Source organism: Leuresthes tenuis, unplaced genomic scaffold (assembly GCF_036924035.1).
Source record: "Leuresthes tenuis unplaced genomic scaffold, fLeuTen1.0.hap1 SCAF_15, whole genome shotgun sequence".
In the NCBI taxonomy this organism is placed as follows: Eukaryota; Metazoa; Chordata; class Actinopteri; order Atheriniformes; family Atherinopsidae; genus Leuresthes; species Leuresthes tenuis.
In genome coordinates this window covers 3463934-3490097 of record NW_027325369.1, presented here as the reverse complement: position 1 = coordinate 3490097, position 26164 = coordinate 3463934, and the positions used below count along the sequence as shown (strand labels likewise).

General features: G+C 41.0%; 2 protein-coding genes across 5 annotated transcripts in view; both read left to right on the top strand.

Annotated features, from left to right (window-relative positions):
• Positions 1-1421: 1421 nt before the first annotated feature.
• Positions 1422-7960, top strand: pank2 (pantothenate kinase 2). Of its 3 annotated transcripts, none has more exons than XM_072365020.1 (7): positions 1422-1833; positions 2346-2698; positions 3199-3452; positions 4869-5012; positions 5303-5426; positions 6083-6208; positions 6307-7960. In XM_072365020.1, the coding sequence occupies exons 1-7, from the start codon at positions 1620-1622 to the stop codon at positions 6355-6357; spliced, it is 1266 nt and encodes a 421-aa protein (XP_072221121.1). In that variant the 5' UTR covers positions 1422-1619; the 3' UTR covers positions 6358-7960. The 3 variants fall into 3 exon arrangements, with proteins under 3 accessions (XP_072221121.1, XP_072221120.1, XP_072221122.1); XM_072365019.1 differs by having other exon boundaries at positions 1423-1833; positions 4869-5045; XM_072365021.1 differs by lacking the exons at positions 1422-1833; positions 2346-2698 and having other exon boundaries at positions 3313-3396; positions 4869-5045.
• A 1070-nt stretch (positions 7961-9030) lies between these two features.
• The window catches only part of loxl3b (lysyl oxidase-like 3b), a 28937-nt gene continuing 11803 nt past the window's right edge, over positions 9031-26164 (top strand). The window contains exons 1-8 of one of the 2 annotated variants that reach the window (XM_072364936.1): positions 9031-9323; positions 13113-13457; positions 14352-14515; positions 15941-16158; positions 17907-17972; positions 20142-20198; positions 21520-21727; positions 21921-22101. In XM_072364936.1, the coding sequence (XP_072221037.1) occupies positions 13121-13457; positions 14352-14515; positions 15941-16158; positions 17907-17972; positions 20142-20198; positions 21520-21727; positions 21921-22101 (1231 nt within the window). In that variant the 5' untranslated portion in view covers positions 9031-9323; positions 13113-13120. The remainder of the gene's footprint in view (positions 9324-13112; positions 13458-14351; positions 14516-15940; positions 16159-17906; positions 17973-20141; positions 20199-21519; positions 21728-21920; positions 22102-26164) is intronic. The other variant, XM_072364935.1, reaches the window with a different exon arrangement.

Sequence of the window (26164 nt, the reverse complement as noted above, 5' to 3'; positions counted from 1 at the left end):
ACTTTAAATAACTTCTGAAGGTCACCCAACTCACATTTAAGACTTTAATCAAGTATTGAAAAGATTAAACACATTTAGTTACCTTAGCTGTATGTCATCATTTGTGAACGTTTGTAATTTACTAACCTTCATTTCTTTGGAACAATAAAACGGGGCTTGTTCAACTTTGTTGTACATACATACATACATTCACCCAGGCCCGGAGTGGCTAAGCGGAAGGACCGGGACAATTCCCGGTGGGCTGGTCTGATGTTGGGGCCGCAGGGGCCGGTGTTCCAGTCATGGCACTGGGTCCATTACCAACGCTGCTGCCGTTGTCCCTGGCAACCACAGGCAGCTCTCGTTTTTTTCTTTGTTTTTTTGCAGACGCACCCTGACGTAACACGTCAGTGCACTCGGTCAGTGGTGTTTGAAAGATGGAAAGTAGAAAGAGCGAGGGTGGCGCGGTGAAGCCTAGAATTAAAAAGGAAAGCTCTGGAAACAGACGCAGGTAAATATGCAAAAATTGGCAACTTTTTCACTAAAACAAGCTCGCGGTTTGTAACGTCAAATGAGGACGATGAAACGGGCAATATGCTGAACTTTACCTGCAAACCACCGTTCAAGTTAATTAACTATCAAGTCAATGAATTGTGTGGCATACAACGTAACGTTATATAATTTAAATAATAGTATGATGCGACGCCACATAACTGGGAAACTTTGTCTTGTAGCCCCTCAGAGTCAGAAGGTACAGCACCAAGCACCACAAGTTCAGAGTGGACAGGATTACTCATTGAGTGAATAGTATTAGAATTGATATAATGAAAAGTATAGTGTAGACCTGCTCTATATGAAAAGTGCCCTGAGATGGTAGATGATTCAACACTACATTAATGAAACTCACCTGAATTGATCAGAAGGCTTTGTAAAAAGGGGAGATTTGGGCTGAGAATTAATGACTATTTTATAAATGTGATTTAGTGTCAGAAGCAGATCCTGGAGCCAGTAGCAATGAGGGGACTGCTTCTGTCAGTATGGAACAGATGAGCTGTTGTAACAGAGTGCGTGAACAAGCAAGCATTAGTTCCAATATAACCACTTTCTATGCCCAAACGATAAGAAGTGACCCGTTATATTTTTTATCATTAAAAGTAAGATAGTAAATACACAAAGCCCACAATTGAAAGGGAATGGGATGAAAGTAATATGAAATAAATCTGCATTGATTTTGCCGTTGAAGATATCTTAATTGGTTCAGTGAAACTGTGTTTTCCATATCTGAAAATGAGTCCCACTCCGGCCTGGCGTTCACCTCTCCTTTAAGTTTTAAATGATGTTTTTTTAGGTTCAACTCCAAAGTGATATCAGCCACCTTTTGCCAACGGTCCTCTGGCTGATGGAGTCGCCCGCTAATTGGGTGAGGCTTCCTTCGATCACTTCTTAACCCCGCCCATATATGCCTTGACAGCGAACATAAAAAGGACATGTAGCTCAGCCATTTGAAACGACTCAGTTTTAAAGCGAGCCATTTCACGTGCTCGTGAACCTTCGCTCTGTATTTTCCTCATAAATCACTGGTGGATGATGATTTGATTTACCTTAACGCACAACATATATGTAGTTAAGTAGTCGTTTCAATGGCGTTCAATGGCCACCAATGCGACGATGATATTGTTGACGAAGACGAAACGCCGTCGAAACAGCCGCGTTCCAACAAGGAGATGCCCGGTTACTTCAGAAACGAGCCTAAAAATGAGGCTGCCGCGACTGCAGGAAGAGCTACATCCGAGCGGCGGACGTCCAGCTCGACGGCGAGGCATCGGAAAGACTCTGTTAAGAAGACGAGGCCGCGTAGGTTTTAACAGGGCTGGAGTGGGCTTGGTATATTTACTGGGAAAGGGGGCCACGGCATGTATACAAAACGCAGAGGCGTTCACCTTAAGGGAAAGTCGGTGCTAAAACGGCTAAGAAAAAAGAAAAAAATCGTAATAGGTTGCATATTTCTTAAGAATATGCTGATATTGCTCGTTAATACAGTGGCATTATACTAACACCGAGAATCAATTTACCGTTGGCATTCGGTGTAATATCGATAAGCCGTAGTTGTAGTAAATAGCCAGAATCTATTTTGCAACAAGATGGCGTTCGTGGCACACACTGTACTGCCTCCAAGAATGAAGCTGCTTACCACTGTGGGCCAGCATTGACACATCAACATTTACTGCTCCCATTGTCACAAAGCAATAACAGATACATCGGTTAATTACAATTATGTGTTATCCGTTTTATTTATTTTATTTAATTTTTTTATTATCAAAATGGTGGTGTACAGTTGTCTGCATCTGTTGTTTCACACATTGCAGCATTTCCTTGGTTTGGGATGGACATTGGAGGCACTCTGGTGAAGCTTGTGTACTTTGAGCCCAAAGACATCACAGCAGAGGAGGAGCAGGAAGAGGTGGAGAACCTGAAAAGCATCAGACGCTACCTAACATCCAACACAGCTTATGGTAAAACTGGAATCAGGGACGTTCACCTGGAGCTGCAGGACCTGACGTTGTGCGGCAGGAAAGGCAACCTGCACTTTATCCGCTTCCCCACGCATGACCTCCCGGCTTTCCTGCAAATGGGTCGCAACAAGCACTTCTCCAGCCTCCACACCACCCTCTGTGCCACTGGAGGGGGAGCATACAAGTTTGAGTCTGATTTCCGTACGGTGGGTCTGCTGTTCTACTTGGCTCTTGCAGGCTGTGGTGATGTAAAGGGTGGAGGATGATGCAGTTGTGTGGTTATTACATGTTAATAGCATTTGGAGGGTTTTTTCATGTAGCATGCAACATAGAAAACTATGTTAAAAAAGGTTTTAAAAACAGTGATATGGAGTATCAGTTACTTTACCTGGACTGGGTAAATGGGATTGAAGCATCCATGTTACCCTAAAAATATCTTATTTGCTGTATTTTAGCTGACAAAAAGGATTGCTTAAATGATAACAAGATATGGCAACAAAAAAAACATTAATTTGCTTTCAGTCATGCTAAGCATCAGGACGTGTGATGTAAAACTCTTGAACTGTAATGAAAGTTCCTGTTTTCAACCCACCCCACCCCCCTCACATTCTGTCTTCCTCCAGTTTCCTGTTTCTGTCTTGACTTGACCACATCCCCTTAGTTATGACACTATCCCTGTTGTTTTTCTCTCCATAAAAACAAAAAGATGGCGGACCTGCAGCTCCATAAGCTGGATGAGCTGGACTGTTTGATCCGCGGGGTTCTTTACATTGACTCGGTGGTGTCCAGCGGCCCCTCTGAGTGCTACTACTTCGAAAACCCTACAGACCCAGACCGTTGCGTCCAGAGACCCTATACGCTTGAGAATCCTTATCCTCTGCTGCTGGTCAACATTGGCTCTGGGGTCAGTATCTTGGCCGTCTACTCAGAGAACAACTACAAACGAGTCACAGGGACCAGGTAATGACAAGCTGAAGGCAGAAGATGGCAGTAAATGTGTGTGAGCTGTGTTTTTAGAGTTCAAGCGTGGAATATTTGTCCAATTTGCAATTGTCTTGCATTTGGTTGCCATGGATACAGTGCAGGGATTGGGAGATAACCCAAATATATCCAAAAGTAGAACTCTTAAGAGTGTACTTGTCATGTTAAAACCTGATACGGTACATTAGGGGCAGACCATGCAAATGATTTACAGCAGCGATTAGCTGATTTCTTAGTCTGTCAATGGGAAACATTTTTTAGTTGCTCGTTTATTCTTCAACAAGAAATCTGACTTTTTGCGGTTTAAGCATCAGGTGGATAAGAACTGACACATTATGCCACGTGTCGTATTACAGTTACAGTGATAATCGCTGATTTTGTTAGATGAAATAAGAAATGTTGAGCTCTTGCAAACTGTGACAGGCATGCAGGGTAACCTGTTAAGTGAGGAGGATGATCTGCTGATTGATCAGCACTGAGGATGATTGGACAGGCTACGCTTGGTATGAGGCTGGTCAGTAAGGAACGGGACTTTTGTGCATATTCAACCCCACTGAGACACAGTTGCAGGGCAGAAATGACATTCAATAAAAGGATCAGCAGAAGTCGTATGAAAGTACCCTTTTTACATCCTTATTGACTCATACAGGCATCCTTATTTATTTGTTCATTCATTTCAAAGATGGGTGCACCCACTAGTAACCTGGCCTGGAAGGCGACTGACTCCTTTCCCATCTAGTTGACGGCAGCGGTTTGGTTGCCCTGAGCACTCTGAGGGGCTTCACTACTTAGAACGGGAGTTAACATCCATCCTGTTGTTTCCTCACAGGGGACACCCCCCTCCCCCCTGGGAGCTTCTAAAGTAGGAGGGTGGAGTGACATTATATGCTACAGGTTATGGTGCGTCGCAGTCTTATCTTAAACATGACCTTCTGAGGAACAAATCGTTTCAGTGTTTTGGTTTTTTTTAACTGGATGTGGTCTGTCAGACCTACACAGTGTTGCTGAGATCGCGAGCCACCAGCTGCTCTGCAGAGTGGTAAAGTGGAGGTTTTTTCTTTTTCATTGTGTTATTTGACTTGAGCGTTTTTTTTTAATATTTTTGGTCATTATTTGTTCTTAGTACTGTGGTTTCTCTGTCTGGTGACTGTAAATTGGACTCATAATGGCTCTCTGTTTTTTCTGTGCTGAAGAGGAAACACCATTATACTTGAATGAGGAGTCTGTATAATGTTCACAATTGTGTTTAATCGGATTTTTGGTATGGACGTTCCCATAAGTTGAAACCCCCAAATCGGACAGTTAATTCAGCTGATGGTTTTAAATCTAAAAAACCCCCAAAAAACCGGGATCCTAATGTCTTTCATGTTGTCATTCTGTGTGTGTTGTTGACAGCCTCGGTGGCGGGACCTTCCTCGGCCTGTGTTGCCTGCTTACTGGCTGCTCTACTTTCGAGGAAGCCCTAGAAATGGCTTCTCAAGGGGAGAGCACCCGTGTGGACAAGCTGGTTCGGGACATCTATGGAGGAGACTATGAGAGGTTTGGGCTGCCGGGCTGGGCTGTGGCCTCAAGGTGCGGTTTACAGCTGCTTCTTTATTCTTGCTGTCGGTCACAAGCCTGTTTGAGATGGATTCCGGCATAAACAAGCCTCAGAACCAGAACCTTTCCATTGATACAAACTTTCATCTGTGAACACACTTCTAACCACAGCTTAAAGATTTATTTGGAACGATTGTGTTCAGATAGGACTGGCTGTGTAATGTGTTTAAGGCTACTTTCAAACAAATGACGAGAGTTCCTCTGATTATAAACCTCCTCTGATTTGGTAGCTTTGGCAACATGATGTCGAAGGAAAAGAGGGAGTCTGTGTCAAAGGAGGACCTTGCCAGGGCGACACTGGTCACCATCACCAATAACATTGGCTCCATCACCAGAATGTGCGCTCTCAATGAGGTTAGTGACACAGGTGGGGTGAAAGACGAGGTGTGTGTGTGTTTTTATTCTAACAGCCTGGTGTGCTGGGAAGAGAGATGGTACAACAAGTTCAAGGAGTAGGAATGATGACAGTGGTTAATCAGTCGTTTAAAAACGCACTCAGTAAATTGCCACCAAACTGCAACAGGTGCAGTAATTCGACAGCATCACAACTAAATCCCATCTCATCTAAAGTAGCTCCAAGACACACCTCGATTCGCTTGCAGTTAGTCTCAAAGTCATCTGTGCATTCAGAGTACTTTTATTTAAAAAAAAAAAAAGGTTTGACGAGTCTTCAGATCAACCTAAACTGATCTGCTCCCCTGCTGAGTTTCCTCTTTGCGTTCAGCCTCTTTACGGTGCTGCCTTGTGGCGTCTTGATCAAGCAGCATTGTACAGGGCTATGAAGGCTTAGAGGAGGTAAACTGCATACCTACGTGCCTTTCTCAGCCCATAGTGTGTTTTTTCTAGAGTCTGTGTTCTATTGTAATAATGATGCTAACATGTTACTGCTGTTTTACTGCAGTTCTGAATATTTTTATGATTTGTCACTGAAATCCTGATATTTTGGGTCATACCTCTGTTTTATTCCAGTTTTCATTTTGTGTTTTTTTTTGTTTTTTTTTTGTGCTTAGAACATTGAGAGAGTGGTGTTTGTTGGAAACTTCTTAAGAGTGAACACCCTGTCTATGAAGCTGTTAGCCTATGCCATGGACTACTGGTCCAAGGGCCAGCTCAAAGCTCTTTTCCTTCGGCATGAGGTGAGTCACTCCAAGTGACCTCCCCTGTGAGGCCACAAATGCAGGTGCTTGACGAGCTCAGTCATTTCTAACCACTTCTTTGTGCTTTTGTTTTTTAGGGTTACTTCGGTGCAGTTGGAGCCCTGTTAGAGCTTCTGCATCCATCCTAATTCACCCCTCGACTGCAGCCCAACAAGTATCTGTCAAGCTGCTGCAGAGACCACAAGCACTTTAGACTGTTAGGGATCATTTCTAAGGTGGCATGTCACTAAAGCCACCAGCAAGTTACTGGTAAATCTTAGGTGTAGTAGGCACATATGATGAAGTCCTGGTATGGTCCCTGAAATCGACCTGGTTTGTAAAATGATGAGTGACCCAAGTTGTTCAAAGATCCAAAGGACAAATTTATGCTTTGCAGAGTAAATTTGCTCTGAAACATCTTAAGGAAATGCACCAAGGTTGCCTGAAATGCTCTACTTAAAAGGTACCAGTCAGGTCGTCTTATGGACTGCCATTACCCCACTCTGGGTATCAGGTTCTGGGCCAAATGTTCTTTGAAGTTCTTCAACTGTTTATTTAACCAAGCATAGGTGCAAGGAGAATGAAGAGGTTTTTGTTTTTTTTTGTTTTTTTTTTACATAAAAGCAAAAAAAAGGGCAACCTCCTCAGTTCCTTTCAATCTTTTCACTTTATTTTGATAGAAAATGACTTCTAACTTATCGTATTATCAAGACTATTTAAAGTGAAGTTTTCTATTGAGTAATCTATAGATTAAGAGTTTGAGCACTTTGAAATTCCCAAAGGACATTAGTGGTCGTACGATTTGGACTCATTTAAAGTGCTCACCTTTAAGGTGGTTATTTTAGGCCTTAGAAAAGTTTTTTTTTGTCTTTATAGAACTCCCACCTGATACTCACTCGCTAAAACACTGCACACCATTTACAGTCTCTTACTGTCTTTATCTGCAAGTAATTCATTGTCACTCTATTGGTTGGGGGTTGGTAATGATAATTTTAACAGTTGCTGCAAACGCCAGTCGCTTAAATTAAGGCACGAACTGTTACTGTTAAGGAATGTATACCCGTTTTTGTTTCTTTTCTTCCTCTATGAACAGTAAATAATGTGCTGTCAAAATGCTTTATCCCCATCAAAGTCCCAGTGCTTGTAAAGTTGGCGAACCCAACCCAATATTTGCTGTATCGGGAAAATCTGCACAATCATATCTGCACTACTGAAGTGTCCTCAAGCCAGTGACTCATCCTACTTGTAAAGACGAGTCGGAGCACGTGATGAAGCAGGCATTGTTGCGTGTGAACAGGAAACCTGGGCCCCGATGACGGCAACAATCTTTTAGTGCAGAACTCAGTGTTTTCCTCCGGTGTAGGGGTAAAATGTGCAACCCGAACTCTGTTTAGGGACAGTGTAAACCGTGCTTAGGCTGAAGTGCTTCCTGTTGCTTCATGTAAAGCTTGTCCGTCCCATCTTGATGTCATCTTTTTGTTCAATAATTCGTCTATCAATATTTACAGGGACCATAATGGAACTAAACTCATTAACTGACTGGGTAAATAGCTGGAAACAGTTTGTTTTTTAAGTGCCTGTCATGTTTTATGTAGAATACGATCAATTTTTCAGCAATGTGAGTTTTAAAATGAGTTTTACTCTACGTTTCCCTCAGTTTGCTTGTACATGACATAGGACACTTTATGCTTTTGTTTTTTCCTTAACTGAGTGATGTTACATTTCTTATTAAATTTACCTTTTAAATATGAATTCACATTTTCTCATTGTGTTTTCTCCTTTTGATTAGATGAGCCCTTGAGATGAATGAATTCTTAAGCATACTGTAGAAGATTTCAATGTCTTGGTTAGAGCTGGCGCTTGCTTTACCATTACTGCTAACTGTTCAAACGGCGAAGAAGTGCATCCACCTTTTTAGTTCTGCCGTGTAGAAATTACAACACTTTTTTTTAATGCTCAGCCCCCCCTCATTTCAGGGCACTGTAAAGGGATGGGGTCACAGGCTGTTTGACAATACTTTGGTGTGTTTCGTCGGTGCAGGGATAATACACCAAGCCTTGTGTCTACAAGTTGGAGTCTACAGTTGCCATTGCTCAACATGAGAAGAGAAGCTGTGCCAAAGAAAGTCAAGGAAGCTACTGTGAAGCTAAAAAAACAAGAATAGAACTATTAGGGAGAGCAGTCAAACTTTAGGATTACCAAAACCATCTGTGTGGAAGCTCATTAAGAAGAAAGAATGCACTGGTGAGCTCTGTGACTTGTAGGCCAAGGAGGACAGTTGATTCCTCACTTGGTAAAGAAAAAAATCCTCAATGCTGGTCTAGCAGATCAGAAAAAGCCTTCAAGAGACAGGTGTGTCTTTGTCAGAGAGTCCTATCCATGAACTGAAATACAGAGGCTACACTGCAGCACGCCAACCACTTAGCCAAAAAAACAGGATGCTCAGATTAAAGTTCGCCAAAAAGTAGTTGAAGGAGCCCGCAGAGTTCTGGACAGATGAGACCCATTTATTATAATTAGACTATTTTATATCGACGGGCGTGAAAAAAGCCATATTTTCTACAGCTTTTCATACTGCTCAGTGTTCCACAGATTGTGGTGGACTGAGGGTAGGTGTTCAGATGAAGCAGAGCTGTGTCAGAATGAGGGAAACCATTTGAAGTGGAGGGAAAATCCTGCGGTTGTCTGCGTACACGTGCGCCTTCACAGGCACGTAGGCTCCCTGTGAAACGGGAGAGATTCACGTTTTTAGCGTTTCGTAAGTGAGGAGAGACTGTTACAGAACCATCCATGAAAAGGGTTAGTGTCTTTCCAGGGAATAAATCCAGCCCCTTCTGAGCTTGCTTCCTCATCCTCCTCCTCCCCCTCCTCTTCGGTCTAAGCTGCACAGCTGGCAATTTACAGACAAAAAACGCCGTAAGAAGTAATTGGCGGTTGGTTGGCCATATCCGAAAATTGTGCCCGCGTTTGATGGAGGTCATGAATTAACGGGATATTATTTAATCTTCTGTCTTGGGGGGCTCCGTTTATTAGCTTCTAAATTATCAGGTTTAAGAGCCAGCTTCCCCACCTCTCCACTGGAACCGTTACAACCTCCTCATATTTGCATTATAAGGTAAGAAAGTTCATAGTTATTCCTCTGTAAGTCTCATGTAGATGCAAACCTTTAGAGCTGTTACAAGACAAGTGAGTAAAAATGTCTATATTGTAAGAATAAACAAACGAGTGAAGTTTAATACTCTAACCTCATTCTTGCTATTGGAAATAGATGTTGTGTTCTGGTATTTAAACTCTGACATTATGTTTGATTCAACCCAAGTCAAACTGACATGCTGGTAATATCCAGACCGATACTGACCATTTCTCGGGTCAGTTCCATCCCTCACGTGCGTCTTTCTGGAGTAATCACATCGAAATGAGGTATCGAACCTGCTGTTATGAGTGTTGATTAATCAAATTTGGTCCAGTTGCTCACAATGGTACAAACAGTCCCGATGTGTGGGTTTTCCTGGTGACTCGCAGAGCTAAAATGGTAAAGTATTTTACTGGAGACCCACCCAAAAGTTTTCAGTTGTAGTGGTTTCTTTTTGGGTGTGAATTTACACCAGGACTGTATTTGCTTAACAGTTTGATGAAACCAGTGTGCATCTTACTGTTCGCTGTTAATGTGTAGTTTCTTCCATCATGCATTCATCTCCCTGTGATGAGAACCATGTTTTCAGTTTTTCAGGGATAAAGCTTCACCTGTTTCCCCTGAGGTCAACAAAGAGCTTCAACAATAGATGGAAGTTATTAGTGAAAGCTTGGGCTTCATTTAAGTCCACAAAACTGTGCAGATCTCTGGTGGTGATTAGCCTTCTGGGATGCGGATGTTTTGATGGGAATGTGGGCGTGCAGTATCTCAGGGTAAGACTTTGTGATTACCAAAAGTTCTGTATGTGGGAGCTCTGGACTGTACTGAGCCAGCGAACTTCAGCCCAGTGGATTTGTGCCTTTCACAGGACCTGATCCATGAGCACATTGGAATGGAGACTTATTGGTTTGGTTTGGGTCGAGAGAGGAAGAGAAAGAGTGTGCAAGAGAAGGGCTGTTTCAAATTAGGTTCAGAGAGCCTGAAAGTTACTGTTGGCTTTTTATCAAACCCAGACACAGGCCGGTCTTCAGTCACTGTTATGTCAGAGATGCTTTTTATATCTCTCTCTATGTAATATCAATACTACATTTAGTTTGATTTGTTAACTTTCTTGATTCTTCTGAATTGATTCTTAAATTTATGTTTCAATCTGTTTGCTGCTTTTGGTTGAGCAGACATTTACACCGCCAGCTGAAATTTTATGAGCCCAAGAAATGGATTGTATTATCAGTTACCCCTCATAGATTTGGTCAGTAGGCTCCCTTCTCTACATGTCTCAGCCAGACATCATTTCTTGCAATTAACACTGATATAATTGAAACAACCCAAGTTAAATAGCTGACCTCCTGTGGTTGTTTGAATCCATTTTTTGTAAAATGCTTTAGCCGTAATAGATTAAGAATAGATTAGACTGAATCATTTTTTTAAATTTCCTAACCATGTAGTTGGGCAGCCCAAACCTAGAGTAGCTTTTATAAGCCACGCCTACCAACACATAACCTAAGGTTAGGGGACCTCAATGAGTTGAATTGGATGTAGGCAGAATTAGATTTGAGGGGAGTTAGAATATCCATTCGTAGCCAGACACACGTAACCAACCAGCAGCTGAAAATGTATAATAAAAGAAACCTTTAAAGAAAATCCTGAAATATTGGGTAGTTTGATGGGCGAAAGTCTAACAAAATACTTTTGATACCCTAATGAAACTATGACAAAACCGAAAACAACAGTTCAGCTCAGGCCATGAACTCCCTGTTCATGGGGTAAATACTCATTGTTTCCTCATGCTGCCACCATCCCCTCCACATTGGAATGTGGCTTTTTTTCGGCATAGTTACATCCTGCTTAGAAAATCAGGAGGTGGAGGAACCTCTCCTGGCGATATCTAAGGGACCGATGACATCACTTTAAAGTGTTAGTATCAGTTGATTTGGGGTAAGTTTATAACTTCAGATTAATTATCCAACATCAAGCATCACCATGAGGTCATTTAAGGTGAAATGAATGGGTATTTTTTGTAAGCCGCTTATATTTTCTTTTTTTTTTTTTTTAATTTAAAATTACTTTTGGAGAAAGTTCAAAAAATAGAACATGATCTGCAGCTTCAGACACAGCAGTTCTACAGTTAAAAGCCCACGTTGACCAAAATTTAGTAAACACGTGTGTTTACCCCCCACCCCTGACACTGTGAAATTGGTCTCAGAGGATTTAGTCAGTCTCAGACCATGTTTTGGAAAGGGTAACTTAAATGTGGTTTCTGTACAAAAACATCACACTACTGTATTGAGGAACTCTTGAGGAACAACCCCCCACCACTCACTCACCTACAGCTTAGAAGTGAGCGATAGCGAGCCTATGTGGTATCCATCATGAACCAGCCAGAGCTGTATAAGAATGTCAAAGAGAGCGCACTGAAAACTTTGTAGGGAAAATTGATCAAAAAATCGAAACAAATGTTGACTTATGTGCTTTTTGTTTATTAAAGCTGAAACAAAAAAAGGCCAGAAAAGTTATGAAATTGGGCAAACACACCAAAGAAGGTCAGGTGAATCATTAGCATTATCTCAGTTTTGAGCCCAACCATGTGTGAGGCCCACATATTTTGCATGTTTTCTTGCTACCCCTCCAGAATGTCACTGAACAGATGGTTTAAATTAAACTGCCAAAGCAACCCTACACCCTGTCATCATTTTACCTCCATGCGCTGACCATACTTTTCAGTTGGAATTCAGGTTTTCACATGGGACATATAGGATTCTAACTGCTCAACTAGGTCTTTGTGATAGTTTGTGATAGATAGCCAAAATGTTTCTGGTGAGTAAAAGATCTAGACTGCATGCTAGTCATTCCAGCTAGTCATCCTCTTTTACTACAAAGCCATGATGTTGAAATAGAAGCAGTATGTGGTTTAGCAATGTCTTGCTGAAATATGCAAGGCCTTCTCTCTGAAAGATGTCATCTTGAGGGGAGCATATGTTTCTCCAAAACCTGTATATACATTTCAGCATTGATGGTGCCTTTCCAGATGTGAATGATACTAGTTGTAAAGGCACTAATGCAGCCCGATACCATCAGAGATGGAGGGTTTTTAGATAGATGGATGACCCAGTCCACTTTAAATTAGTTTTGGTATTTGGGAGTATTATTCTGAAATTGCTCCACTTTTTGTAAATGCAGTTGATTGCTGAACCTCTGCCCATCTTTAATTCTGAGTGACTCCACCTCTCTAAGGGGCTGTTTTTATACTTATTCATGTTGCTGACCTGTTACCTCTGAACCTAATTAGTTGCAGCATGTTCGTCCAGCTGTTTGTTTTTAGAATAACTTTGTATTGCAGCCTTTTGTTGGCCCTGTCAGAATTGTTTTCAAATTAGTTTCTGCCATCAAATTCACGATGAGTTATTTTTTTTCTAAAAGATATTCAAATGACTCAATTTGAACATTTGAGATGTTTTCTATGTGCTGTTTTGAATAAAACATTGATTTTATTGGATTTTCCACATAATTTCATTCTGATTTCATCTACCTCTTACTCTGCTTCCCAATCTTTGCTGAATTATGTTGTAGATACAGCAGAGTGCACAAAATCTAAGGTGCTGAGGCAGAAATGTGTATGCAACATGATCAGTGTGTAAAAGGTCAACTTATACCTTAAAAGGTTCAGATCTTTTAAAAACAAAAAAATTAGTTACCAAAGCATTTTTAATTGTCTTTGAAAATGTGTCCTTCTACACGTCTTGACATTGTTTTTTTCCTGTTGATTATTTTCAGCTGAAATAATGGAGAAGTTGAGACTCAGGCAACAATTTGCTTTCAGCCTTCTGTTTGGGTTGTGGTTTCCTTGTTGTATGACCCAGACCACACCACCAAACAGAGTCTCCCCGACACCTACACCCTCTCCATCTCCTCGATCTCAGACTGAACGGCTTAAGGTCAGACTGGCTGGATATCCTCGAAAACACAACGAAGGGCGGATAGAGCTGTTCTACAAGGGGGAGTGGGGAACCATCTGCGATGACGATTTCTCAATAGCCAACGCTCATGTGCTCTGCCGCCACCTGGGCTTCGTCGAAGCCACAGGATGGACCCACAGCGCCAAATACGGCAAAGGTCAAGGTAGGAGTGACTTCAGATAGTTAGTGATAGACTTTGTGATCAGCCAATTTGGGCATTTACGGCATTCAAAATGACAGGCTTTTTTTTTAAAAAAAAGCACATGCCAGGGACATTCAGATATTTCCGATTTAGTTGTTGTCAACAGAAATATGTCCCAGATTCAAATGAAGATGGTCTAAACTTAATCAGTTTCAGGGTTCCAGGTTCAATTCCCAACTGCGGCCTTTCTGTGTGGAGTTTGCATGTTTTCCCCATGTATGTGTGGGTTCTCTACGGCTTCCTCCCAATGTCCAAAAACATGCATGTAAGGTGAATTGGTGACTCTAAAATTGTCCTTAGGAGTGGGTGTGGTTGTTTGTCTCTGTGTGGCCCTGTGATGGACTGGTGATGTGTCCAGGGTGTACGCCGCCGGATGACCGCTGGGATTTAGCCTTTAACCACAGCCACAAAAAGCTAAAAATGAAGATGAAAATTAAATTGAAATCTGTCTTTATCCCAAAGGGAAATTACATATTTAAAAAAAACAACTGACTTACAAATATTTGTTTGTTATGAATATATATCAAGAGTTGTCTGTACGAATCTTTACAAAAAGCTGATATGATTTGTGTTAACCTTTAATGAACTTAGAAAACATTTCACTTTAAAAGTGCAAGTCGCCCCTTTAGCCTCAAGACAGATTAATTCTGTTAAAAGAGAAACCCCTCTTCAGTTTAGTAAAATAAAATGAAAATGATTACCAATAATAACCTGAAATAGACTGGACTGCATTTACACTTTCCTGCATTAGTGCAGCTTGAGGTCCCAGAGTTATACATGTCAGTCCCTGGCTGATAGTTTTCACCAGGCCTGGGAATGTGCTGGAGCCTCAATGACTGTCTGCTGCCTGTGCAGGAAAAATCTGGCTGGACAACGTCTTGTGTAACGGAGGTGAGAAGAGTATTGAATTCTGCAAGTCTCGCGGCTGGGGCAACAGTGACTGCACTCATGATGAAGATGCCGGAGTTGTGTGCAAAGATGAGAGGATTCCCGGCTTTGTGGACTCAAACGTTATTGATGTAAGTTACTAAAATACTTTAAGACCGATTCTGTAATATCGATATGGTGTAGGTGGTGCTCAGGTTTGATTTAGAGACTGTTCTAAGTTTACAAATGCTCTTATTCCTTACACACAATAGACTCCAGACCATTTGGATAGCACAGGGGATATTCAGTGTGTCTGCAGAACTCCACACATGGTGCTGATTAGCTCTGCTCTATGCCATGTGGTGGATTTGTTCAAAGTAGTTTTAACTGTACTGTCTGGAGATAATTTAGTGTATTTGTACTTTCCAAATGAACCTTGTGGTGTTCTCAGAACAGACGGCAGCATCAGTCCCCTTACTGATTATTTATGGCCGGAATCAGAGTTGTTACGCATTAATGCAAGCTTTAATTGATCAAGGTAAAAGACATGCCCCTCCATTATTTTACATAGATTTTACAAAGTGTCACCTCATAGGCAGCGTTAAAAGTGGCAGTTCGTCGTTGTCTGATCTTGGCCTAACTGTGTGTTAGTGATGTGATTTATTGTGGATGTTTTTGTGTCCATACATTTAGAAACACTTGATGACAACCTGATAACTGTTTGGTTCTGATCACGAGCACTGGCCTGGTGCTTCTCCTCATCAAAACACCTGTAAAAGGCCCAGTATAGAAATGATAATCACAGAAATAGTCCCCTGTTTGTGCTGTTTGATCCCACAGGTAGAGGTACAGGGTTTTCATTCATGCATTCTCTATTGGAAGTGGTGGCTGAATAAATTTGAAGCAAAGTGTTTCTGGAAAAGTTACAACGTGCCCCTCTTGCATGAATAATTCTGTAAATGTGATGTTGATTTTCAGCCTAAGTCAAAGGACACAGTTCAGCAAGATTCTGGCTGAGAAGCCTCCGCTCTTTGATTTATGTTTATACAACAGAGAAGTTCAAGGTGTACTAGGCTCGCCTGGCGCTTTGTCTCCACAGATTTCTGGAAACAGCTTGAATAGCTAGATTATGTGTCTTTGTTAAACCGAAGAATAGTATTAAAAGGGTTTCATAAGATTTAGTGGGTGGGTTTTCATCTGCAGAACTTCCTCCCCCTTTCTGTCTGTCAGATGTGGAGACCAGACTTGAATCTGTGACTGCTGCCAGTTTTTCAATTTTCCAAATAAAGCTCAACGGAAGTGAGTCATTGCGACGTGGGAATTACAGATAATCGCTTGTTGCACTCGTAAGCCATTAGTGAGTGGACTAGACCTGAAATGACTCTTTGTTACAGCTATGACTCTCTCTGTAGTCTGTTGTTCTCATGTGTGAGTTTAAGAGATGTGAGTTCAGTTTGAATAACAAAGAAATGTTTCCACACCCCCGCACCATTTGTTAAAACAATGCATTTAAAGAAGCCTAATCAGTAATCGCCTCCTTCATAAACAGAATTATTTATATTTTTCTCTTCCGTCAGGCTCAAGTGGACGAGAGCAAAGTGGAGGAGGTGCGACTGCGGCCTGTCGTGGCCACGGCCAAGAAGAAGCTGCCCATCACGGAAGGTGTGGTGGAGGTGAAATACAAAGATGGCTGGGCACAGATCTGTGACCTTGGTTGGACGATCAAAAACACCCATGTGGTCTGCGGCATGCTGGGATTCCCGCATGAGAGGAAGGTCAACAAGAACTTCTACAAGTAAGTGAATCGCTCAGCGTTAGCAGTGAAAACTGACACTGATGTGGGTTTGGGAGCTTAAAGCTGCAACTGCTAACTTCTTTACACAGGTGGGAAAGACCATTTAGAACTTGAAAACCTCAAAGGCATATAGGCTGTCATGAATAGGATGCTCATGTTTGTCAAATGAACCACTTTTCTATGGTTTATAACAAATTACAGAGAGGCAGCCTTGTACAGCCTTGTACTGTTTAAGGAACCGCTTAGACCGTACATCTCTGATACAAGACTGCACTAAAAACACTAATCTGTTTTTGTCTTGAAGAAAACTGCAGCTCATCTTTGTGGCTATGTCATGGTATTCTTTGATGTTCAGTTCATTTGCTTTCTTGCTCAGAGTTAAATGATAAAATCAGCAGGTAAACAACTACCCATCACTGTCTCTCCATTCCTCTGTGTTCTGTGTAAGTTTTAAGAACTGTTGCTTATTTGGGCAATATTTAACCAATGTTTGTTTTTAAAAGTGTCAACGTCCTACGTTTGAGATACAGCGAGTGCAGCATCATCTGAGGTTGGAGCTAAACTGAGCTGGTTGACTTTATAAAGAGACGTATGTTCACCTTGCAAATCTAAGCGGCATGATGGTCTCAAGCCCAGGAAAAGGAGATTTGTTTTCAAATGTCCTCTTTAGTTACATTAAACCACTTGAATGTGTCTTAGAACAGTGGCTGTGACATTCCCATGGCTTTAGTCTGAGAAGGAAAGTGGCAGCACACAAGCAAGATCTCAACCTTCATTTGGTAAAGAAGACATTATAACAACTGCTGTTTGCTGTGCTTACGAGGGGGAACGTGTGCAGAATGCCTGCCAAAAGTCAGATTTACAACAAAAGTTACAGTTTTTGAGTGAACAGCTGTTTCCTTGTCTTATTGCTTTCTTGTGAGAATTGTTTTGCTTTTGGTTTGGAATGATCTTAAGTCCAGGACAGTTTTTCACGTGTCTTTGTCAGGTCACATAATTCATCCTCCACTTCCTTACTTTGCAGAGGAAATTGTGACCAAAGTACAGTCATCTGTTTTTAGCTTCTTGTTGAATCACTCATGAACTGAAAGGAAACGTATTTGATTTGCAGTTTATTAACTGTTTTTGATTTAGCATCTGTTGCTGTGACAACGGGTGGTTTTCAGTTCACTCTGATTGGGATTTTGTGATTTCCTTGGACGGTTCATTCAGTTTTCATAGTGTTAAAACAAACCATATTTGATAAATGTTGATACGTTAAGACCCTTTCACAGTTTTATTTTTGCTGTGTTACTGTCTGAGAAAACAGTGATTTCATTTCCATTTTCTTCTCTCAGTTTGTGTGTCCAGTATGAGTGAACGCACTCCTGTCTGCTGTCCAGTTCAGGCCATTTTATTCATCCTCTGCAGATGGTTCACAGTTGCATGAGGGGAAATGTGTGTTTTCTCTCAGGCTCTTGGGAATGGTCAGGGGTCGAGGAATTGTTTTTTTTGGAGGAGGTCAGATGCAGAGAATTGCCACCGCAGAGCCAAATTCTGCGTGGGTGGACCAGCACTGTAATTGTGATCAAACTTTGGTGACCTGAAGTCTGTAATGTGATATATTGGACACCAGTGGAATGTCAAAAATGTTATTCCCCACTGACCCTTATCGCCCAGGGACTGCGTGTGTGCAGCCAGTTTAAGAATGTGTTTGCATGTAGTTTTTCTCCTGTATGTGATGGAATTTGACTGTCTCACTGTTGCAGACGTCTCAAAAAGCGAGCTGCTGTGAAGATGTCCGATCCAAAGGTTAACATTTCAGCTGGTGGAAGGTACACTTTCCCAGGAAAACCCACCGTCCACTCCTGTCAACCTTCTGTTTACCGTAGTTTTGACAGTGGGTTTCCTGTTTGAGTAGACAATAACCACTTAGCTCCTGTTTTTAGCTAGATGTTTCTTCCCCTCTCTCTAATAACATATCATTATGATGGGTAGCACGTGAATGGGTTGCAACTCAATGCTGCTGTGTGAGGAGCTCCTTTTTTGTCCCCCTTTGTAACAACACTACTGCCATGGCACAGATTGAAACTGAAACCTAATCAGGAGTTTTTCTGTGTTTGATTCCTTTCACAAAATTAACTTTCACCTCGTTATTAGCTGTTTCATAAGACTTATTGATTTGCATTAATTTTACTACGCAGTTGTCAATCTGTGCTGCATAACCTGCAGAAACCTAATTTTTTCCATAGTACTCACTTTAATCTTTTACAGTAGTAATAAAACATTCCTCATTATGGCATGCTTTTTGGAAGAGTGGCTGGGTCGAGTCACAGGCCTTAGCCTCCAGAGTCCATGTTATGAGAGCTGTATCTTGTAGAGTCTGCAAATCATTTGCTGTGTTTTTCTTAGACCACTCAGAGTGCCAGATGGTTGGAGTTTGCCACGTTAGACTGTGAGTATTAGGGAGTCAATCCGTGTAATGCTTTTACTTTGCAGTGTCCTGAGGTTGAACAATTGCACTTGATATCCAGGAGCTTTAAAAAGATTAAAAATAAGTAATTACACTGGATAGCCAGCTGTTCTTTATATGAAATATTTCCATCTGTCGTGATATTTACCAGATGTTTGTAATGTGAAGAAAAGTATTTCCTACCTCTATGATGAAGATGTAAATTTATTTAGGTTTTTTTTTATGTTTTTCTTAATCTCATGAAAAGATCAAAGTCAACAAGGACTTTTTCTTCTCTTCCCATGTGTGTCTCTACCCAGTGCTTCTGGTTCCCACAGAACATAAAACCTTAAAACGGCTTATGATCTGAAATGAAGTTTAATTTTTTTCATCTGCACATTAATGCACAATTGATGCCTTTGGGGACATTTACAGCAGCAAGATGGTGAAAGACTGCCTGAAACTCAAAAATAGATCAATGTTATATAATATAATCACTTATAATAATCATAATTAACCATTGTTGTTTTTTGTCTTTTCATGTTATTGAAAAAAATGGATAAAAAAATCACTTGACTTCTTTAAAACAGAAAAGTCTTTTCTCAGACAGTTATTGGCAGTTTGCAGATTCTACATCTGAATTAGATTTAAATCACATAAAACTATCAAAGCAAAATTTGAACACAGGCTATGAAATTTAAATTAGAGGCCTGCACAGAGTTGGAAAAACTCCCCGATGCAGATCATATTTTGATTATTAAGCCTGGGGGCTAAATCCCAATAGCCCCCTTGGCATTTCCCCTCCGTTTTTACATTCTGGTAAATGGGGTAAGTGTCCCTTTTCTTTCGGGAATCAGGTTGTAATGGGTATCTAGGCCTAGAGTGGAGATGAACTGGGATTGGATTCTACTTGTCATGTATACCGCTTCCAAACATAAAGCAGTGCCATACAAAGTCTAAATGTCAAATGTGGTAACATGATGTTCACATTGACACAAATATGTAACAACAATCAGAATAGCATACTTTGTACTAACTACAGTAAATATACAGTGAACAAAGGTATTTGGACTGACTAACAGTACAGCAATAAGTTCCTTATAGTGTTAATGACATAACAACTACCCACCCAAAGTATATAAGAAAATGGGAAAAGATGTCCACATACTTTTGATCATGTAGTGTATTATGTCAATCCTGTCTGAACTGTAATCTTTTTTTGATTAGTTTACTCGTGTTTGTGTTTATGTCAGTGCGTTAAAGAAGGATGTGTCTGATTCAACTAAGCTGTGTGGCTTTGGTATCCAACACATAAGTACTTTGTAGCACCTTTCAGAAAGGCACAGTGATAAATGCACTTTTAAGTGTGAATTTGTATCTATGGAGACAGATGCTTAACAGATGTGTTGAATTTGGCACATCCTTTTAAACGGTGTAACCGCTTTTATAACACAATTGTGCGTCAGGGAACTTTTGTTTCTATGATTCTTGTCACTTTGTCACCTCATTCTCTCCCCTTAACTGTGCAGTCTAACCCATGTTTACCTTGCAGGCAGACATCCAAAGCTAAAGCTAACTCTAAGTCTAAACAGAGCAGCGCTGGCAAAAGGTAATGTGAGGATAAACACTTCAGCGGGTACATTGACAGTGTCTGGAAAGACCCACACTAATGCTGCTTCCACAAATCTCACACACAGCATGCCATTAAAACTGATCAAACCAAGGAGGTTCACCATAGAAATGTGTATCAAAGACAAAATAGAAATCTGCAGCGCATGCATCCATCCTATGTCCTCTGTAGTTTGACCAGCTGCCCTGCAAACGAGGCATCCCAGGGGAATGTCTGACTTTATGTGATCAGTCATATGAGAATAAAAAAAACGTACAACCAAATGTAAAACATCTTGCAAACATGTTCAGTCTAAGATGTTGTAACATGAATGGAGATACTTAGGAAATCATCTTACTCTCTCCTTGGAATTTAAATAAGGGAGGTGATGCCACATTTAGCTAGCCTCGCCTGGCAGTAAGATGAGAAAATAGGGGTAAAGAGCTAGCCTGGCTCTGCTCAAACAGAAAAAAAAGAGTATGAGTGTGAGCACATCTGAAGTGTTTTTGTTACACTGAATCATCTGGGAGGTCCTCCACAGAATCTGTTGGAACAGGGCAGGCCAATCAGATCAAGAAGAAAAGAGCTGCCGTTGTTGCCCTCTGTCACACTAGTTCCAAACCTTTTACGTTTTGGCTGATAGAAAGCCAGGAGTCTGATAAGGTGGATTCTCTCTTGATTCAAATCTCATAAAAATCCAACGGCCTCGGAAAACTTTGAAAAAACTATTTTTATGCTTTACAGATTTTTTTCTTAGCCAAGATACAAGCTTTGAATTAAACAGTGTGCATGTTGACCAACTAATATATATAAACAGATTGGTAATGGTGAATTTTTATTGGTGGACTTCCTGGAAAGAGACAGGTCAGCTGTTTCCCATTTGTAGACTTTATTTAAGCAATGTGAAGCTGCATATTTACCATACATACTTCAGAGTGGCAAAATGCGAATTCGTCCTTAATGTTAGGTTCATACTTTTATATTAACATTTTTATTTCTTTCATAGCATAGTTCTTTTGCCTTTTCACTAACACAATTTTTTAAGTGTAAACACTGTTTTTTGTGAATCTGGGTGACCCTGTTGTAATATTGACAAGCACAACACAACTCAATAGCACTTAGAGAAGCATGTGTTCAGTTTTGTCCCTTCATTCGTGTGGTCATTTATGGAAAAATGCATTCATGTATTATTTAAACACACAGAACGTTGTGTGTCAGGCCTTGAATTTTCTCTGTACAGTTTTCTGTAAATACTACTGAGCATTTAGTCACACAGTGTTTGACTCACCACTGTCCCTGCCCTTCTCTCTGCTCCCTTCAGGTTATATTTGGAGCGTCAGAAGAACTACTTCTACATTCACTCTGTTGCCTGTGCCGGTACTGAGGTCCATTTGGCAGCCTGCCACCTGGAGTTCAGCAAGCCAAACACCACAAAGTCCTGCACAGGAGGCATGCCAGCTGTTGTCAGCTGCATGCCGGGGCCGCTGTTCATGCAAAACAGCAGTTTGAAAAAGAAACTTAAAACTTCGGTAAAGTCATTTTTGAGGAATTGGAAGTTGGCGAGATAACTCATAATACTGTATATTTCTAGCAAATGTGTATTGTTTAAAATGATTATCCCATAGTAGCTGTTTAAGCGGCCGCTCATTTTTGTCAGGACACTTGAATGATAACTAGCCTTGTGTTCAGTCAAATAGAGTTGTATTTCTCTTTGTCGTTAAGAATAATGTGAGGCTGAAGGGAGGTGCCAGGCTGGGAGAGGGTCGGGTCGAGGTCCTGAAAGACAACGAATGGGGGACAGTTTGTGATGACCGCTGGAACCTGCAGTCAGCCAGCATTGTTTGCAGGGAGCTCGGCTTCGGCAGCGCAAAGGAAGCTCTCACTGGCGGTCGCATGGGACAAGGTAAGGAGTGATACTTTGAAGGAAAAGTCCAGTGTAGGGGTAAAAATGCATTGGGTTTTTCAGTCCATGTAAATGTGTAAATTGTCTGTAAACTGTTACAATTAAGCAAAAAAGATTTAAAAGACAACAGAAAAAGGAATCTGCACCATGCAGTTTGGTTACTTAATACAAGGCAAACAGTTTAAACTATGCACAAAATGTAAAATAGTGATTAGTATTCAGATAAGTAAGTTGGTTTGTTTTTTTGATGAACTCTTATCTCTGATTGTGCCTTTCAATATCTTACACAGTAATTACAATTACTGACTCAAGATGACTGAGGCCCAGTGTAATGTGTGCCTTACAATAAATCTCTCTGCCCATTACCTGGGATAGGATGTGTTTACAACTGTCTTCAGAGCTGAGCTCAGTGACCTGCTGTCTGTCTAGTGCCACGTTGTTCAGGAGATCTCTTCTCCCAGCAAATCTGATAAACTGCCTGGAAAATTCCTACAAGGATTCCTCAGCTTTTTCATAAGTAAAGGAATGTTGTGCATGGAGAAGATATAAACTAAGGAATGGCAGGCAGGAGTGACGAAACATTTTCTTTCAACTCCAAATTAAAACTAATTACAGTTTGAAAAATGCTTGCTGCTCATTTTCTGAGCACATTACAAAACATCCTCTACTACTTTCCTGACTCTAATTTTCTCATGCACATAGTCAGTGTCTAAATAGCTCTTCCCTACGATGCCATGAAAGAGTTTTTTAATTTTTAATTTTTTTTTTTACATTTCTCCCATAATGTTGCCTTAGAGCACTGAATTATAATTCTCGCAAAGTCTGAGGAGATTGGTTTGGAGGACCTGAATGTAGAAATCAGCAGTCCGGAAGCAACGAATGGAAAACAAAAGTTCTTTTTAATAGAATAAATAAATAAGAAGAAGCACGGATGAGCCATAAAAAAACAACAACTGAACTTAAGATACAAAAGACAAAATAAATCAAACAGCGGAACAATGGAAAAACATGAGCAACGAAGAACTGAAGAAAGTTAATGGTAGTAACAGCAAGGATCTGACAAAGGTAAAACAAAACCATCCGTCCATCCATTTTCTATACCTTTAGGGTATAGAGCTATACAGGGCTGGAGCCACAGCCTGCCTCCCACTTTGAAAGTGCAAACTATTTTCAAATCTGAAATAATTGTGAGGTCTGGGCTGTGACTTGGCTGCTCCTTAAAACACACGAGAGTTGCTTTTTCAGTTTGCCAGCTTCACACCAGGAGTGTGACATGTGGGTTGCACGTGTTTTGCTGAACTGTTACATCACTTTTTCTTTTTCTTTTTTGCGTATTCACATCTCTGACCTTTCTATGCTGCTGCAGCGTAAAAGATGTAATGTTGCTTTTATGAGGCCAGCAGTTGTTGGCAGACCACTCCACAACACTATGTGGCTGCAGTGCAGCTCAAGCCGCAGCTTGGACACTTGTGACATGTGGCTGGTGTGGATGCTTTAATCTGTCAGTATGGGAGCCAAAGTGAAAATCATGACATTACGCACACGCTGGTGTAAAGCAGGTGGCAGATCTCTGTCCCAGTCACAATTCTCTGGAAGACTGAGACAAGTTTTCTGCAACAATTTGTCTGCATTTAGCACCGTTCGTCATTCTTTTGATTTTGAACCATTTAGCAGGTCCTGCTGGTGATGCTGCCACCACCATGCTTTGTAGGGTTCTCAAAGTAACAGTTTTGTGGCACATGTGGCATTTTCCCTTGATGGCCAGCAAAGTCACTATTAGTCTCACCTAACCAGAGTACTTTCCTCTACATGAGTTAGTATCTGATGACTTTTGGTGAACCCCAAACGTGCTTTTTACATTTTTCTTCTTTAAGCAAAGGCCACTCTTCCATGAACACCACCTTCGTGGAGTGTACTGCTTCCATGTGCTTCTATGGACACTTCAGTCTTTGCTATGGATCTCTCCAGCTCCTTTAGGGTTACCTTTGCCCTTTATATAGCTCTGACTAACAACTTCTTTTTTTGGTCCCTGAGTTTTAGTAATCAGCCTTATTTTGGCATGTTTGCTGTGGTAATTCTGTGGAGATTTTTATATTTTCTTATACCCCAGTCCTTATCAGAACATACCCAGAATGTCATCCCTTGGTTTGGAGAGCTCCTTGGTCACAAGGTGTCACAACTGGTGTATGTATACTAAGATCATGTGACCCGCAGATTGTACTCAGGTGGACTAGACTGAACTAAATATCTGACTTCTGAAGATAACTGGCAACACCCATTTTTAATGTTGACAACATTTTTTAAAAAAGCAAAGGTTTTTGTGTTGGAATGTGCCCCATCCTCTCTCATATAATTACACAGCATAAAAGTCATGTGCAGTCATGACAGGGAAGCTTAACAGAAATCTCTCAGTATGTGTGTGTGTCTGTCTGGGTGTGTGTGTTTTTCTCATTAGTGACTTTCCTTTACAAGATGGAGGTGTGTGTGTACCTGGGTAAGCTGCCCAGAGATTCCATCAAAGGAGAAACAAGCAGTCTTTTGAGGGGCAGTTCTCAGAAAAGCTGGAGGGGGATAAATCTTCCTATGTGTGCACACTATGATTTCCACCACAGAGGAAGTTGGCTGAAGGGACTTGTCATGGATCTGTGAGAGGAAGCAGCATAACTGTCCAGTGCTCGAGCTGATGTCAGACCACCAGCTTGCTAAATTAGTCCGAGAAATGTCTCCGGAAAGTGCTGCTGAAGGAATTCCTTTCACAGAAATGACATAATACACTATCCCATGGAATGGTGATAAACAGTGATGGAGTGAGAGTTTCCAGAGTAAATGTAAAGCAGATTGTCACTGACAGAGAGCATTCATGTTCTCAAATCATTACTTGGGTTATTTGTATCCTGTGGTACCTTACACAGTATTTAGTTTAAGGCATGCAAGAGTAGACCTTTTCACTACTAAATCAGTATGTAGAAACATGTCAGTTGCAATGCAGGAATAACGTAGTGTATTTCACTGGAGTGCGTCTATGTTATTATGATGAAAGTCAGAACAGAAAATCCAAAGGAAAAAGACACCACTGTTTGCTTGGCTTGCTTGGCCCAAAACTTTTCAAACATACTCAGACTTGATAGTATAGTTTTGTTAGGATCAAAAAACACGTTGCTGTTAAGAATATTTTAAAATGGTATATTTTAATTCAATTCAATTCAATTCAATTTTATTTATATAGCGCCAGATTACAACAATTGTCATCTCAAGGCACTTAAGTAATATAGTCCAATTCAAGCCAATTGGAATTCAATTCATTGTAATCATAATCCAATTAATTCATATAGAGCTAATTAAAAAAATTAATATCCTAGCTAAGGAAACCAACAGATTGCACCGAAATGTGTCTTCAGTCCAATCTCCCGTCCTGAGCGTGCCTGTGGCAACTGTGGAAAGGAACGACTCCCTTTTAACAGGAAGAAACCTCTGGCAGAACCAGACTCAGGAAGGGTGGCCATCCGCCTCGACCAGCTGGGGTTTGAGAAGACAGAAAAGAGGGAAAAGAGGGGGGAAAAACACCATAACGCCATTCAAAGGATATCTGTTGGAACAGGGAAACATAGGTTAATAACCACAATAATGTCACATGTACATAAAATCAATTTTGAAATTAAACAGGGGGAAAAAGAGAGCAAAGTGAGGAAAGGTGTGACAGATGAGGTCCCCCAGCAGTCTAAGCCTATAGCAGCTTAACTATGGGATGTTTCAGGATTACCTGAGCCATCCCTAACTATAAGCTTTATCGAAAAGAAAAGTTTTAAGCCTAATCTTAAAAGTGGAAAGGGTGTCTGCTTCCCGGACATTTACTGGCAGCTTATTCCACAAGAGAGGGGCCTGATAACTGAAGGCTCTACCTCCCATTCTACTTTTAGAAACTCTGGGAACAACAAGTAAACCTGCAGTTTGGGAGCGAAGTGCTCTGTTAGGAAAATATTGTACAATGAGATCTTTAAGATATGATGGAGTTCGGTCAGTAAGAGCTTTATATGTGAGGAGAAGAATCTTAAATTCTATTCTG